Source organism: Poecilia mexicana, unplaced genomic scaffold (assembly GCF_051168715.1).
Source record: "Poecilia mexicana isolate PSO_F unplaced genomic scaffold, ASM5116871v1 scaffold_2, whole genome shotgun sequence".
NCBI classification, from domain to species: domain Eukaryota; kingdom Metazoa; phylum Chordata; class Actinopteri; order Cyprinodontiformes; family Poeciliidae; genus Poecilia; species Poecilia mexicana.
In genome coordinates, this window is record NW_028263371.1 from 10,712,822 (window position 1) to 10,727,964 (window position 15,143).

General features: G+C 38.8%; 1 protein-coding gene across 1 annotated transcript in view; it reads left to right on the plus strand.

Moving 5' to 3' along the window:
- The window catches only part of itprid2 (ITPR interacting domain containing 2), a 45,653-nt gene that overhangs the window by 20,579 nt on the left and 9,931 nt on the right, over positions 1-15,143 (plus strand). Inside the window, exons 7-12 of the mRNA XM_014968051.2 lie at positions 3,175-3,214; positions 3,333-3,428; positions 4,334-4,481; positions 4,621-4,681; positions 12,714-12,821; positions 13,143-13,521. Of these exons, the coding sequence (XP_014823537.2) occupies positions 3,175-3,214; positions 3,333-3,428; positions 4,334-4,481; positions 4,621-4,681; positions 12,714-12,821; positions 13,143-13,521 (832 nt within the window). The remainder of the gene's footprint in view (positions 1-3,174; positions 3,215-3,332; positions 3,429-4,333; positions 4,482-4,620; positions 4,682-12,713; positions 12,822-13,142; positions 13,522-15,143) is intronic.

Consider the following 15,143-nt stretch of genomic DNA (forward strand, 5'->3'; position numbering starts at 1 on the left):
TTTAAGTGGAGTCGCTTGATTTCATTTGTTATAAGTTATTGGAGGCAGTCAGTGGTTTGTGTCACTACGGAGAAAAAGTTAGATGCATGTATCTGCTTTATGTGTGATGGGAAATATACAATATATAGTTACACTGCTTACGTTAATGATGTTTTAAAAACAAAACCAGTAAAAACTTAACTGAGTTAATATGTCAGATTCCCTCCTCACCCTCATCTTGATTAGAACAGAGAGCAGTCCGCTGGTTCTGTCCAGACTGTGATCAAGCGCAGCTGACACTTGGTGCGCAGGCAGTTTCAACTTTACACGCAGAGAACAGAGAATATCGCGGAGCTCATTATTAATCATACTAAGAACAATATCTGTCAGGGAATCACCTCTGATCTGGACGCTTTAACGGACCAGAGGCTTTGGAGCGACCAGCAGCTGATCCGCTTCTGCGGGGTTTTTCTCCCGCAGGCCGAAGGAAGTGATCAGGAAACGATCAGAGTTCTGCCTCTTCTAATCACGTCATTTCGTGAAATGTTACCTGATTTCAAAAACGTTCTCACAGAGAAATACTAAATGTTTCGTTTGATGACTACAAATTGGAAATAAAATTATTTTTTTCTTTGACGGATAACGAAAATTCTCTATCGCCACCTCTGCTCCAAACTACAAACGTTGTCGGCCTCTCTTCGTTTTTTTTATATTTTTTTTATGGAGGATCAGTAAATAACTTCTTGGTGTTTTACAACCACCAGGTTTGAAGGGCTTTAGCCTTTGAGTTGCACCACAGCGCAGCACATTTGAAACATCCAGGAGATCAATATCAGCTCGTTTTTATGAGTAAAAGTATAAAAGAGGCTGGTATCGCGCCTGATGTAAATCTATTTATTTCATCACATGGACTTATATAACGTTTTGTACATTTTCTTTTCATATATTTATTATTGTTTTTCTTCTTTAGATATTAGGTTGGCTTAGAATGATTCCAAATAATGTACAGGAATGACCTGGTGCTGTTACATGTCAATCATCAGGGGGGGCCACTGGGGGGGCCAATCAGATGACAGGGGGGGCACTGGCCCCCCCGGCCCCCCCTCTAGCTCCGCCTCTGGTTAGGTGTAGACACAACATTACACATTTTCCTCTTTTTTTTTTTGGATGTCGTTTTATACAGTTGACTGATCCATTGTTCAGAATTGAGCTATATATTAAGACAAAAATACATATTTTTGGGGGGAAAAAAGATATTCACCGAAGTCCAAAGAAGGATGTCGAAATATGTGATGAGTTAGAGCTGAAGGAACAAAGTTTAAAGAAATGAGGAGTAAAAGAAACATGTACACTGCTCAAAAAAATAAAGGGAACACTCAAATAACACATCCTAGATCTGAATGAATGAAATATTCTCATTGAATACTTTGTTCTGTACAAAGTTGAATGTGCTGACAACAAAATCACACAAAAATCATCAATGGAAATCAAATTTATTAACCAATGGAGGCCTGGATTTGGAGCCACACACAAAATTAAAGTGAAATGTTCCCTTTATTTTTTTGAGCAGTATATTATAGACCAGTGCAAATACAGTTAATGTTTTACATTAAGTTTGGCAGTATAAAATAGAAATAATTTTTCTATTTTTACTGCCAAAAGAAAGGATTTTGATGAAGCTCTTTGAAATTATCGCCATCAAACAGTACTGCAAAGATTTTAAGCAGATGCAATTGAAACCTAAACCAACATGGAGGAATACGAATCATGCAGGTTTATTATGTTTGGCAAAAGCATTCAGATTTAACTTAGAGACCAGTTTGCAACTGAAATGAAATATTTTCAGTTTTTCTCAATACTAAGTTATGTTTTAATAGCCAGTTGGGTCCAAATAAGCTAAACAAAAAACATCCAGCCAAGAACTGATAAGTAAATGTGTTCACTTTCGTCTGTAATTTCTGTTCTGTTAGTGCAAGTTTCTCTGTGTGCTTCAGGTTATTAAGTCCTGGCTGTAAGTGCTGCGATTGTGCACAGAGTTCTGTTGAGGCAGCTGATGTCCAGTGTGAAGTAAAAAGTCTCTGTCGATGTCATGTACGAACAGATCCAAATTGACCATAATGACATCAAGCGATATAAGAACGGGGTTGGAACAGATTAAAGTCTTAGCCACTGAATGGAATGGCAGTGAATTAGTAAATTAAATGGTTCGGGGTAGATGAGGTGGAAGTGAGTGAGCAAGTTTCCAGATGCAGCTGAACTTTATCATTTGCCCCCTTAATCCAGCCGTCTGCCGGAGAAGAAAACATAGGCCATTTCAACAGAAAGAGAAACGGAGAGATGGTGGCGCGCCTGCAGGTCTCAACAGGTTCTATGGAAATGAAAATATCACTCATACTGCAGTTTGGCTTTAAGTTCTCATAGACAGTACAGTAAATGGTAGTTAAGCATAAAAACAGTTTTATATAATCCAGTGTCAGAGTAGGGAAGAAAGAATGCACTCTATATTAAATTTGATGTTGATCTCTAAGATACAGCATGGTAACATGTGACGGTGCAGACGGTGACAGATCCACCTGACCCGTAGAGAACAGGTACAAACAACTCTCTCTAGTTCTTCTGTTTTCAACCTGGGGCAGAGCTGAGCAGCTGCACTGCCTGTCAGCTGGCTCATAAGGGTGGTGTTTTGACTTTGGTGCATTCTGTAGCTATGGAGAGTAATTATTTGAGAAGATTTCGATTTCAAAAAAATGTTGCCGCATTACACTTGTCCAGTTCCCGTTAAATCTGTAGAGAATTGTTCGAGTAAGATCAGGGTTTAAGGGAAATCTGTGCAGCAATCACAAAATCACATTCTCTCCTGATGCATTGGGAACCTTGCATGCTTAAAACTCGATTTAACTACACTGCATCTCATCTCCAAGAACCAACCACAACCGCTTGTGTTTACAATCTCATTTTGATTTCAAAGGGAAAGTTGCCATAGCAGTGGTTTTTTGATGAGGCTTGCATTCGACCCGCTAGTTCAAAATCCAAAATACACCAATGGGTCAAACCTTAACTCAGGTTTTCTACATGTAACTGGTTTTCAAAGTTCAACGCCAATAACACTAAGACATCAAACCACTTCCCTCCCTGCAGCAAATCATTCTGTCGGTTCTGTTGACTCCTGATTCTCTTACATTTCTGTTTCTGCAGCCAATCATCTTCAGTCCAAAAATAATAAACCTGAAGCCTGGTGAGTTGTTTTTATTATTCACCCTCATCATTCAGTGTGTGAGGTTTAGTTGGTCAGCCTCTCCTCTTACTCTAACAATTCGTTGTACGTCCTTGTTGCTCTGTGGTTCTTTTTGTAGTTTTGATTTCGTGGCGGATCAGAAGAGGATTCAGTACAAAGAGAGGGGGAGAAGCATGAACTCGACAGGATCAGGGAAAAGCAGCACTGTATCCAGGTCAGTTCATCCCATTACTCTTAAATCACTGAGGTTTCTTCAAGATGGAGACAAGTGGTCTCAAGTGGAAGAAAATAGAGATGCAGTGTGCTCTTGATGCTACTTAACATAAATGGCTCTCACTGGCTCAGACAGTGAGGTTGGATACAAAATTTAGACCTGATTTATAACAAATCGATGAGTCCATGCCAAGCAATCTCCAAAATGTTTCTTTAAGTTTTAAGCTGCAATTTGGGTCGATTCTTAAGGATCCTGCAGATTTCTCAATTTATTTTGGGCAATTAACTTTTTTACATCTCATCACTTCACAACCACAAACGTTTGTGTGTTTTATTGAGATTTTAGGTGACACACAAAGTAGCAGATAACTAGCAATTCAAAGGAATTCAGTTCATGATTTTTTTAAAGTTTAAAGTAAATTTTAAAGTTTGTAAATTGTTCTCAAAAGTGCCATTTTTAATTTTATTCAGGCCATTTTTTTACTCCGAATAAACTCCATTTGCTTTCAATGTAAATCTGTAGATGTGCAAAACAGGTGGAGAGGATTTAGCAGCTTAAAATGCAGCAAAAACTGCTTTTACAAACCACTGATGCAGGGGTACTAAATAGAAATACATGATACATTCTTAAAAACTGTTTATTTTCCTTTCCACTTCAAATGATTCCCTTCTTCATGTCGATCTATCACACTAAATCCTAAGAAAGTACAAAGAAGGTTGTGATCTGACAAAAATGTGCAATGCATGTGTAAGTATTTCAGCACATGGATTTAAATCCTCACTTATGATCATTTTTTAAAATTTTTCCTTTAAGTAGACCAACCAATAAACGTATTAATTTGATGTCCTGCATGTTTCCACTTCGCATGGTGCATGGTGGGCTGCTAACAGTCGGACTATTAACAGTGTTTCAGAGTTGCTGGACCTGTGCGAGGAAGACCCAGAGGAAATCCTTTTAAATCTGGGTTTCGGTCGAGAAGAACCTGACATGTCCTCAAAAATTCCCCCACGGTTCTTCAACAACACGTCTTCAGCGAGAGGCATTGACATCAAGGTAGTGCTGATTTAAACTTAGGAGCATGTAGTGTCAAAAAAAATAAAATACATGAAACCGTGCACCTGTATAGCAGTTTAGGTCTTCTCTGCGTTATTAATGTTAATCGTCGATGTTACTTTCTGTGGCTCACCCTTAGGTCTACCTACGAGCTCAGCTGCAGCGCATGGAACTGGAAAACCCCAACTACGCTCTAACCAGTACGTACCTCCAGCACCTTCTGCTCTCCTCTGTCCCCTTCAGTGTTTATGGGCTCACTGTGCACATCTCTAGCAGCTGAACTGCCCAGCTAGTGGGTGTTTGCACTGAGCGCTTCAGAGGTCTGCATCCTGTAACCGTAGACAGAGGAAGTGAAGCGCATTGACTGTGTGTGCGTGTCTTGTTCCCAGTACTACTGTGGGGTTTTGTGGGGGTCCTTCAGCGTTTTTAGCTGTCCTGCCAACTGCCTGGACAACACTGCCAGAGAGAACAAAGATCTGTTTGTCCCAAACACACACACACCCACACACAGACCTGCTCCCCTAACATCCTGGCCCCTTTTTGTTTTTGAAGTTTGGTCTACATGGAGGTATTGGCTCCCCAATTGAGCGCACACACACACTCACGCACACACACACACACACACACACACACAGCTGATCCTCTTCATCTTGACAGTTTTACAGTCTAGCGCCTTAAAAAAATAAACACTTGGCAAGAACATCCGTCTTGTGTCAAAACAAGAGTCTGTATCAGTCTTCATGTTTGGGGAGATTTGAATTGCTTTGGTAACTAGAACATAGTTAGAGCAGCTTATACCTTTTGGTTCTGGTTTAAGCAAGACCATCATCAACTTTAGCACTTTTGAGTGCAGTAAAAAGTGGGATTTTTTAAATTTTTTTATTTTGTAGCTGTGAATTTTTTTAGGTATGAATTATAAGTCCTGCATGTTTTCTTTGAAACCCTTTCAACATGAACACGATGTTTTGCAAAATATACCCATGATTATTCTGCTGGGTTTGCACCTCCTTCCCAGAGTTTTTGCTGAGATTTTTTTTTTAACTCCATTTGTGGTCCATCTGGCTGGACAGAATGCCCATAGATGATTAGAGATGATGACCCAGAAGCCTACTTTGTACTCAACCACTATCATTTTTTTTTGTGGAACCAAAACAAAGAAGCCATTTTGTGGATCATATCTTTCTGGATTTGTGCTGAATTGGTTTCCGTTTAACTTCAAATGTGAGCTGAAGAAGTTACTTACATATAAAGGAAATGGTAAACGTTGTGAGAGAAAACATGAGCTAATTTGTTTTTGGTATATTTTTGGCAGAATCTCTAAAATCTCCAGCCAAGTGCTGCTTTAGCCATAGCCAGAAGGATCTTCTTTTGAAATATGTTGTTGCTTATCCAGCCTAGTGCCTCAGCATTGGTATTGAATTAGGCCCACATAAAAACCACAGGTGTAGCCTTACTTGAGCTAATGCTATCAAGGCTTCTAAAGAGAGAAGATTTTGGTCAAATGAGTTTTCGTCTCTCTGATATTTAATATTTTGTTGCTTTGCTGTCTATAACTTTTAGCATCCTAAAATAAAGATGCCCAGATGTGAAAAAGGAAGCAGCTGGACTTAAGCTTGCTCCTAGCCTATGTGGCATCACATGTTGTAAAAGAAAGCTGTATCTCATAATGGACAAAAATGAACAAGTATACAGATGCAACTTAATAAATTAGAATAACATCAAAATTGTAATTTCAAAAAGGTTCCTAAGAACATTAAAGGAGAGTTTTACTACGGAAATGTTAATGGGGAAAACTAGCGTGACATTTGTCCAGCAGACAAAGAGTTATTTCTTTAAAGGATTACGAACATGGCAGTTGAACTTGGTTTCTTATTTTCAAGGAAAAAGATTAGAAGTCCAGTTGCCTTTTATTGAAGCCCGTAGGATTGTCCTGTCCTGAGAATCCACACCACCGTCTCTTTCTTTGAACGTAATGTCCTGCCCGCCGAGCACGTGAGCTATGCATCTCACTGGAGTATTTCCAGCTGTGAAAACAAATCCCAGCTCGGCCTCTCCAGCTGTGAGGTGCATCTGTTAACAGCAACACAATCTGCCAAAAATGGCTTCGGCCTGACTCGCTTTTATTAGTGTTCAGCTTTTAACTCTCAGCCGTTGCCTTGTGGCATTCTAAGGTCCTGCATATTAATCTGTGAATTTTTCCAGTTTGACCTCAGAATTTCTTTTTTTTTTTTTTGTTGCTGGCTCTTGCAAATGTAATGAAAATGTAGATGTCTTATTAGCTTGCAAAGCAACTGGTCAGCTGCTGGGAGCTGATGTAGCACAATCTTGTCCAATAGAAACCAGTCTATCACATTTATTTCATGATCTTTTGACACACTGATACTAAATTACTCAACAACCTTAGATGTCTAGGAACATGAATCTGACTTATCAGCATGATGATGCAGGGTAGGTTGTTGAGCTGGCTCAGAAAACTTTCTCTTTTTATCAGTGGCCTGCGGTATCACTTCTAAACAGACCTTCCAGGGTAGAGATTTGTCCAGTTGGTCAAAGGTCAGTCAATCCTCACTGCTGGATTTGTTGAACAAACGAGCTGGTAGAGCAGAACGGGTGTGGTTATTTTTCATCTGGTTCTCTGATTGCCATGGCTAACAAATGACAAAGCATGTTTACTTAATGTAGCAAATGACAGAAGAGTGAATGGAGCCAGTCATAAGTCCCAGAATTAAATTATTGAATGACTGCACCGTTTTTTTAATGACCTGTTCAGGAAAGAGCGGAAGAGGAAGATGCTCACAAACATTTGACTGCTTGTTTGACGGGAAATTAAAACTCTGCGTAGGTGCCCCGGTATATATTTAGTTACACTCAAAATAGCAACTAGAATTTTGATTTTTTTTTATTTTTTTTTATGTGTAAAAGCTGTATTTTGAGACCTGCTTAAGTGGAGATACAATCTGTGGTATGACTGCATTTCAGATCTGCAGTGCTGATATGTTAAATGAAATGATGCTTTGTTTTGTTTTGTTTTGTTTTGTTTGGGTTTTCATTTAGTTGCCCTGAGCAAGTGGGCTCTCGTCTATTCAGCCAGAAATAGCACTGCAGTGTGTTTAGAAACTGATAAGTTATTGTTCGAGAAAGCTTTATATTTAGAACATTATCATGTTATCAGACTGCATACTGATGTCCAGCTCTCACGCACTGACCTTAGGCATTCAGGGCTCTGGTGATTTCTACTCATTTCTACAAGTTCAGGCCACAGGGACTCTTTGTCTGAGGTGTCTGCATCTTCTTTGGTGCAAGCACAGAATATACCCACACATTCACATATTTTATGGTTTAGGATCCAAACAAAGCAGAGTGCAGAGAAATTGCCTTTTTACCTTATTGTTTGACGCTGAGGCTCGTGTTTTGGACCCTATTTATTTTCATGGAGCTAACCACAGTTTTATTGCCTCTGGCTAATCAACACAAGTTCCCACACTTTGACGTAGAGGTACCTCTCCATGACACCGTCTCAACTTGTTTATGGACAAACTAATGTTGGTACTGCAGTACAGCTGGCTTTTGCAGGAAGTTCAAAAAGATTTTGCCTCAGAAGTTCAGGGATTTTTTGTGATCTCTTTGTATTCTTTTTACAATGTGCAGCCATTATAACAAATTAATATGGATTATATTCGGTAGTTTTCAGCATTGTTGTTGCTGAGGACGCTGCGATGTGTCTTGTCCCCTCTAATGGCAATAGTTTGGATGAAGGATGCACCGATTGGAATTTTCTGGCCGATCACGGATCTTTAAAAAGCCCGACCTGCTGATTTTTATTTTGACAGATAACGATTTTTTTTTGTTGTTGTAAAAGTTGCTAGGTTGACAACAACAGAGTGACTATTGTTAACAGCATATGTGCAGATGTGACCAGGTGGGAAGGTCTGTCAGTCAGCATCTCTCACGACGGAGCAAAAAGGGGCAGTGACTGTTTTTCAGATCTTTGTGGAAGTAGAAAAGATTGGCAGATTTTTCATGCAACTATCCGCCGATCACTCACAACTAAGGAAATCGGGGCCGATTTATTGGTGCACCTCTACTTTGCACCTCCTGTTCACATGTAGTGTCTCCTGCATGTAATAAGTACAGCTTTGGTGTTTTAATTTACTGTTTGTGCATTGTGTCCCAGTATTTATGTAGTTTTGATTTGAATACCTGTTACCTTGGCTAGGTGTCCCTTGAAAAATAAGTTTCTGATCTCAGTGGAAGATGGACCTGGTTTATAAAAAAAAAAAAAAAAGGCATGAATAAAAAATAAGATGAGATAAATCAGTAGGAAATTACAGTTATTGTTTCCCCACTATTGTAAATTATCTCTCTTCAGGTTGCCGGTTTGTTAAGTCTCCAAGTTTCTGGCCTTATACAACTTTTCTCTGGATATCCTCTGCTTCGCTGAGCAAATCATAAATCTTCACCGCATTGAGCGTTGATGTCCAGACGTGGCGCCGTCACTCTTTAGCAACTGTTAGCTGGGTTCTCAGCTGTCTTGTGCTGCTTGCTTCTCTCACGCTTCTTCACATGATTATTGACTCGGACCTTGAAATGAATATTAACTCTTGTTGGCTAGCACCCTGGACACAGTTGAAAATGAAAGGTTTGTAAATTGATAGTCGATGCCTGACCTTGCGATTGGCTTGATAGCATTGCTAACTTCAAGAAACTGTTCTGGACAGAACTGCTTCTCTGAGATCTGTGTGTAGTTTCTGGAAGCATTCTCATACTCTTCCATTGGTTCCCTGGATCCCAAACGCACACACAGACACATGTATGTGTGTGTGTTGTTGTTTGTTACGTAAGCCCTGTTCTCACCATTAGAAAAAAAAAATCCCCCCAGGATGAAGAGGGAAAAAAGACGGAGTACGTGTCTTTGTGGCTTATCCCTCATTTCCTGTGAAAAGATCCCCAGAATGAGCATTAATGCAGAGTCAGCAGTCAGAAGGAAACACGCTGTATTACTATTATCACACAAAACCAGCTGTGCATGTGAGGGATACAACTGTGACATACCAATAACAGCTTTTTTCGTACCAGAGAAACGAATACAAAGTAGGAATATTAATAGTCGAGTCTGGTGAAAACATATTCCAGTCAGCCTGTCATTTGTAGCAAAAGATATTGGATCTTATTTGTGTCCCAGTGTTTCAAGTCCAGGCTCCTTTTATTCCTGGTTTGATCTACCAACTTATGAAATATAACATTTTTTAACAGCTTGATCTCCTCCTTTCTTCACCTGCTGAGGTTGGAGTCAAGAGAATGCTTTTTTTTATATTAGTTTTTTGTTTGATTTTTAAGCCTTTAACTCCTTGCTGGAATTGTAATTAAAGAAAAAAGACCATTTTGCTGAAGTTAAGTGGATTACCAGGTTACTTGGTGAGTTCTTTTGGGCTGTCTGTGGGTTTTGTAGTGTTGGAAAATAATCAGATTTGGAAGGTTGGATTGAGCTAACAAACGTTTTGTGCAAAGAGAACGTTAAATTTTTTGATAAATATCTACAGCAGGACATTTGTGGTCATTTTTAAAGAACCTCCATTTGATTTTTAGTTTTTAAACCAGAGAAAAACATAAAACATTTGCTAAAAGAGGAGAAATACATTTTCTTCTATAGGATGTTGCTATTTGTAGAAAATACTTTAAACAAGAAAAGCATTTAGTTTTCAATGCAATAAAGAGAAATAAAATATGTTATTTTGTATTGAATAAATACATTGAAAAATGGAATAAATCCTGCAAATCTTAAAATAAAACATGCAAAAATATTTTTGAAAAATCCAACTACACAAAACTGAAAAATCTAAAATATCTGCAAATTATTTTTTTAAAGTAAAAATCTAACAAAATCCCTAGAGAATCTAAAAAAACCGACAAAATATAAAAAAAAAGTTTAACAAAACTAAAACATTTTATTTCAGATAGCCATTTCTAAAATATAGATGTGTTATATCTATATTAAAAAAAAAGTTGGTACTTTTTTATGGATGGTACTGGAGTTTACTTTAGATCGAGGTTCACTTTCCCTAAACAAACTGGGATTATGGTGTAGAGATTTAGATAAAGCATTTTTTATTATTTTTTTCCTTACTTTTTATTGGCATTTTCAGCACATGTGCTCATCAATTTAAAACAATGGACCTCAGCATTTGTCTGAATGCCTTTTTTTTCCTACAGAGTATTGGCTAAAGGGGGCTCAACACAAAGGCATGTTGCACTTTTCAAACTTTCAGCATCAGGGCATTACGATTGCAGCATCAGGTAAAAGCTGCATGCCAACAACAAGGAATATTTTTGTTTTGGACTTTAAAGTCAGAATATGCAAGAGCACTGCTCCCTTCCAGGTGACGACACTGAACCGTGTCGCAAGGTTTCAGAGGGCGACAGAAGACAGAAGTCCGCGTTTCATAACCGACTGACAAGTGTTTAAACAGTTGGGTATGAAGGGGAGGAGGAAGAAGAGGGGGAGAGATGGCAGGAAAGCATGCAAGTCATTATCCTGTTAGAGATGACACTGACGGTGCAGCTTACACAACCCCGGGAGGAGGAAGCAGAGGGGAGCGGCTCTGACGTCTGTCTTTAATTCCTCACTGAGCCTTTTGCAGCAGAGTGTCACCGAATCTCAAAACTCTCACTTGTGGAATGTGTAAAAATAGACCAATAGGAAGGTGTTCGTTTACAATATATAATAATCTGCCTCCAGGAAGTATCATGATGTAATCTTGAATTACTCAGTTGACTCTTTGTTCCGGTCTCGTAAAATAATACATTTAGAGGTTAGACTTGAGCGAGACTTATGCCTAGGATAGCAGCGAGGAGTTTTATTATTGAATTGGTTATTTAATGTTTTATCACTAATTAAAGGTCACGTTGCATTGCTTTCTTAATCAAAGCCAAAGTACAAAGTAGCTAACTGCACAATCAAGTATTTAAGAGCATATTGGGAATTATTGGTGGCATTTATTGTACGGCTTATCATTTATTGTGATAAATTATCATGATAACCATATTGATTTGTTATGATAAATTCCAATTGTTTAAAAACCTACAAAACTATCTGTATTGTCAGGATTTAGTTTCAGTATTTTCCAAGGAAAATTACATATCAATAAATTTGAAAATATGATTATTACTACAAATAATACTTCTGCATATGACCGATGTCCTAAAGAAGCGTATTACTAGTGAGTAGGTTTCTCTCAATTACCTAAAAAAGAAGAAAAAAAAGCAGTTTTCTTATCACAATATTACCACAAAATATGATAAAACTTTCAGTCCATATCTCCCACTTCTATAGGTAATCCAATGTTTGCTACGAAGGTTTCTATAATCCTATAAGTCCCAAAAAGTTAGGAAAATATCTCTTCTTCCATCATCTCATCGACCAAAAATCAAATGCACATGCTTGTTTTGGATCTGCACCAAATAATTGAGCAGCACTAAAGTTGTTTTTAACTTTTCGTCTCAGTTGTTGCTTTGCAGTTTCCTGAAACCGCTGGTCTCTGACTTTCTGCACAGACTTCTGTAGTTGATACCCTACAGCACCAATAACTCCCATCAACCGTCATTACTAATATCCTGAACTGAAAAGCGGCTAACATGCACAACCTTGAGGCGCATGGGCCACAACAGCAAAATATGCTTACTTGCTCCTCTTGTCGGTCTGTAAGTAAGACAAAACCAAGGCTGTAATGCTGTTTCCAAAACTTTGACAGCAAAGAGTGGAAAGGTTTTCATGCTGAGGCTGCAGAGAATTGATTAGTGGTTTCTACCATCAGTCTGAAGTCATTTAATAATGCTCCTTGTGCTCAGTGCCGGCTGCTGCTGGGGCTTTCGTGGTGAGATGAATGTTTTTGCAAGCCTTTGACCTCTTTATTCTAGTTGGCCAGTGTAAAAAAGATCCCAGGTCATTTGTGCTGCTGGGTTCACAAGTTAAGCAGTGGAACATATTTCTTATGTGGTATCATGGAGAATTGGCACCGTGAGAAAGCAGCAGACGCATCTGGAAGTGACAGGTATGTCAACATGTACCGGCGTCCTAAAGGACAGCTTACAAGCCACCATGTTCTGCTGCAGTTTAACTCTAGAGTTGGTCAGATTAACCAAACCAGTAGCCATTGGCTTTTTTTTTTTTTTTTCGTTTTAAATTTAATTTCTGTTGTTCTGATTCGATCTTGTCTTTGTTTTGCTGTGTTTCAGGTCGTTTCCGACAGATTGAGGTCTTGACGTCGGTTGCCAATGAGTTCTTCCAGATCTACAGTAACGTTTCTGGACAACCTGTCAACAGATTAACCTGCAAGGATCAAGGTGAGCCGTGCAACCACACTTAGGTTTTTCTTCACTTGTCAAAAAAACATCATTATGCCAAATAACCGTCTGTCCAAGACAACCTCAACACTCAGTATTTGGCATTCACAGTGCACTTTTATTGGATTAAATATTGACTTGTATATTATAAATAATAAAAAGTCGTAATCTGTTTTTTTTTTCTGAAATTATGAACTTATATGTACCATCAGTTAAATAGAACCGTTTACTTTTCACTTGACAAAATAAATTATAAAACAGAGCTGACATTATTATTATTATTTTTTAATTATTATTGATGTCGTGATATACCTCTCTCAGGTGGAGAAGGAGAAAAAGGAGAACAACAAGGAGGTGCCGGTAAAGATCCGGCTACTCTGAGGAGGACTAGCTCAGTCAGGCAGTTTGCTAAACTCGTAAAGAAAATGAGCAAACAGAACTTGCTTGGATCGACCGCAGAGTCTCCAGAGGGGGCCTCGCCAAACGAGCCCACACAGCTGAACGGACACGCTGCTTCCCCCGATGCCGCACGTGTCAACGACCGCACTCGTAGCGGTAAGGATCACGACTGCGCCAGCTCTGACCACCAGGTGGAGATGGTCAGCCAGAAACACATGCGCAGGAAAGATAATTTCACCTTAGCTACTGTGACGGAGGAGACCAATGGAGGCGGCGAGGGCGATCGGCTAATGGAGAGCAGGTAGGCCATGCTTCTTAGATATTCAATAAATGAGAATGAGGGAAAAATGCCTTTTTAAATTGTGTTGAAATTTTAAACGATGCCTCAAAGTGTAAAGATTTAGTACATGTTCATTATTTAGTTTATTTTGTAAGAACAGCAGGATGTCATTCATACACAGGTGCCTCTCAATAAATTATAAATCTATATAAATAAATAAATGGTGACTTTACTTTGAGACAAAAGTGGCATTGATACGGACTTTGGAAGTCTGTGTGACGTTGTTCAGTTCAGACACTGAAGAAGATGATTTTAGTTTTGTTAGTGTGCAGGAGGAAGATGAAGATGGGGATCAATGGTTTTTTCCTGCTAGGCTGCTGTTTTTTTTTTTTTTTTAAGCAGCTGTGTTACATGCAATGTTAGGAAAAGCACTTATGTTTCGTATTTGTACGTGTTTTATTAAAAGTTAACCAAATCTTCTGGGTAAATATCTCATTTTAAAATATGGACACCAGCAGCCTGTAGACAAGTGTGACCTATATATGTATTTATTTCCTCTTGTTAACGTTAGCTTAAAGCCAGGTGTGGTCAATAGTCTGGAAATCACTGTACTTATTTTAGTCCCGAACATATAGCTGTTTATAATTTGATCTTCCTGAAAAATGTAAATAATCCTTGGAGAGTTGATGTCCTCCTGACAGAAAGGACTCTGATAACGATAATTCGCGTTAGACCAGCTAGAATGCGTCACACCTGAATTTATACAAATTCAAATACATTTTTCATCTTTTTTTTCCAATGATATTTAAATTTATTCCTATATAATTAAGAACATACACTTTTCATAAAATCTAGGAAAATGTTCTAACATTCAGATCTTAGTCCTATACTATAGAACGATGTCAAACAAGAGGAACACAGTGTTTTGGTTCTGTTGTTATTTCTTGCACTATCACTGATGCTTAGCATGATTCAATGCATTGCCTAGGTGGTGGGTGACCTAAATAGATACTCAAGTGAATCACTTTATTATCAATATACATTGTCTGAGCATTATTCTGAACAATATGCACTTACATCTGGCAGATAAAACGGCTAGTTATCTGCTGCAGTTCTGTCCAGTCTGACCCAGCTGGTCATATTTATGTACACCACTGAGTCACAGCTGATTTTCCATTTATGGCTACATGGAAAATACCCTTCTACAGGTGTCCGGGCCTTTTTCTGCCTTAACACCTACACTTTGTGACGGGAACAGTGATAAGCCAATACTACCTGAATAAAATCATTTAGCCAGTCAGTGTGTCCCTGCATGAACAACCCAAGCCTGATTTCATCTTCATGGACAGGAATGCTTCAGGTCATCAAGGTCACATAATGAGGGAACCGCTGCTGGAAACTGGGGTACCTCGAACGGAGAGGCCTGCACTCTCTCCAGAACTAAAGTTGGCCACATGACGCATTATGGAGACGTTGATTTATGTTGCCTCTATGATTACTCTACTGCCATGTAGAGTAATTGTAGTGTGTACTTTTTATGTTTTCCACAATTTTCACCCAAAAGATACCCTGGACATCACCTTCCTACATAATTTCATAAAGTGGATTTCTCCAGTAGAATTTGAAATGAGCCAATCGGTGAA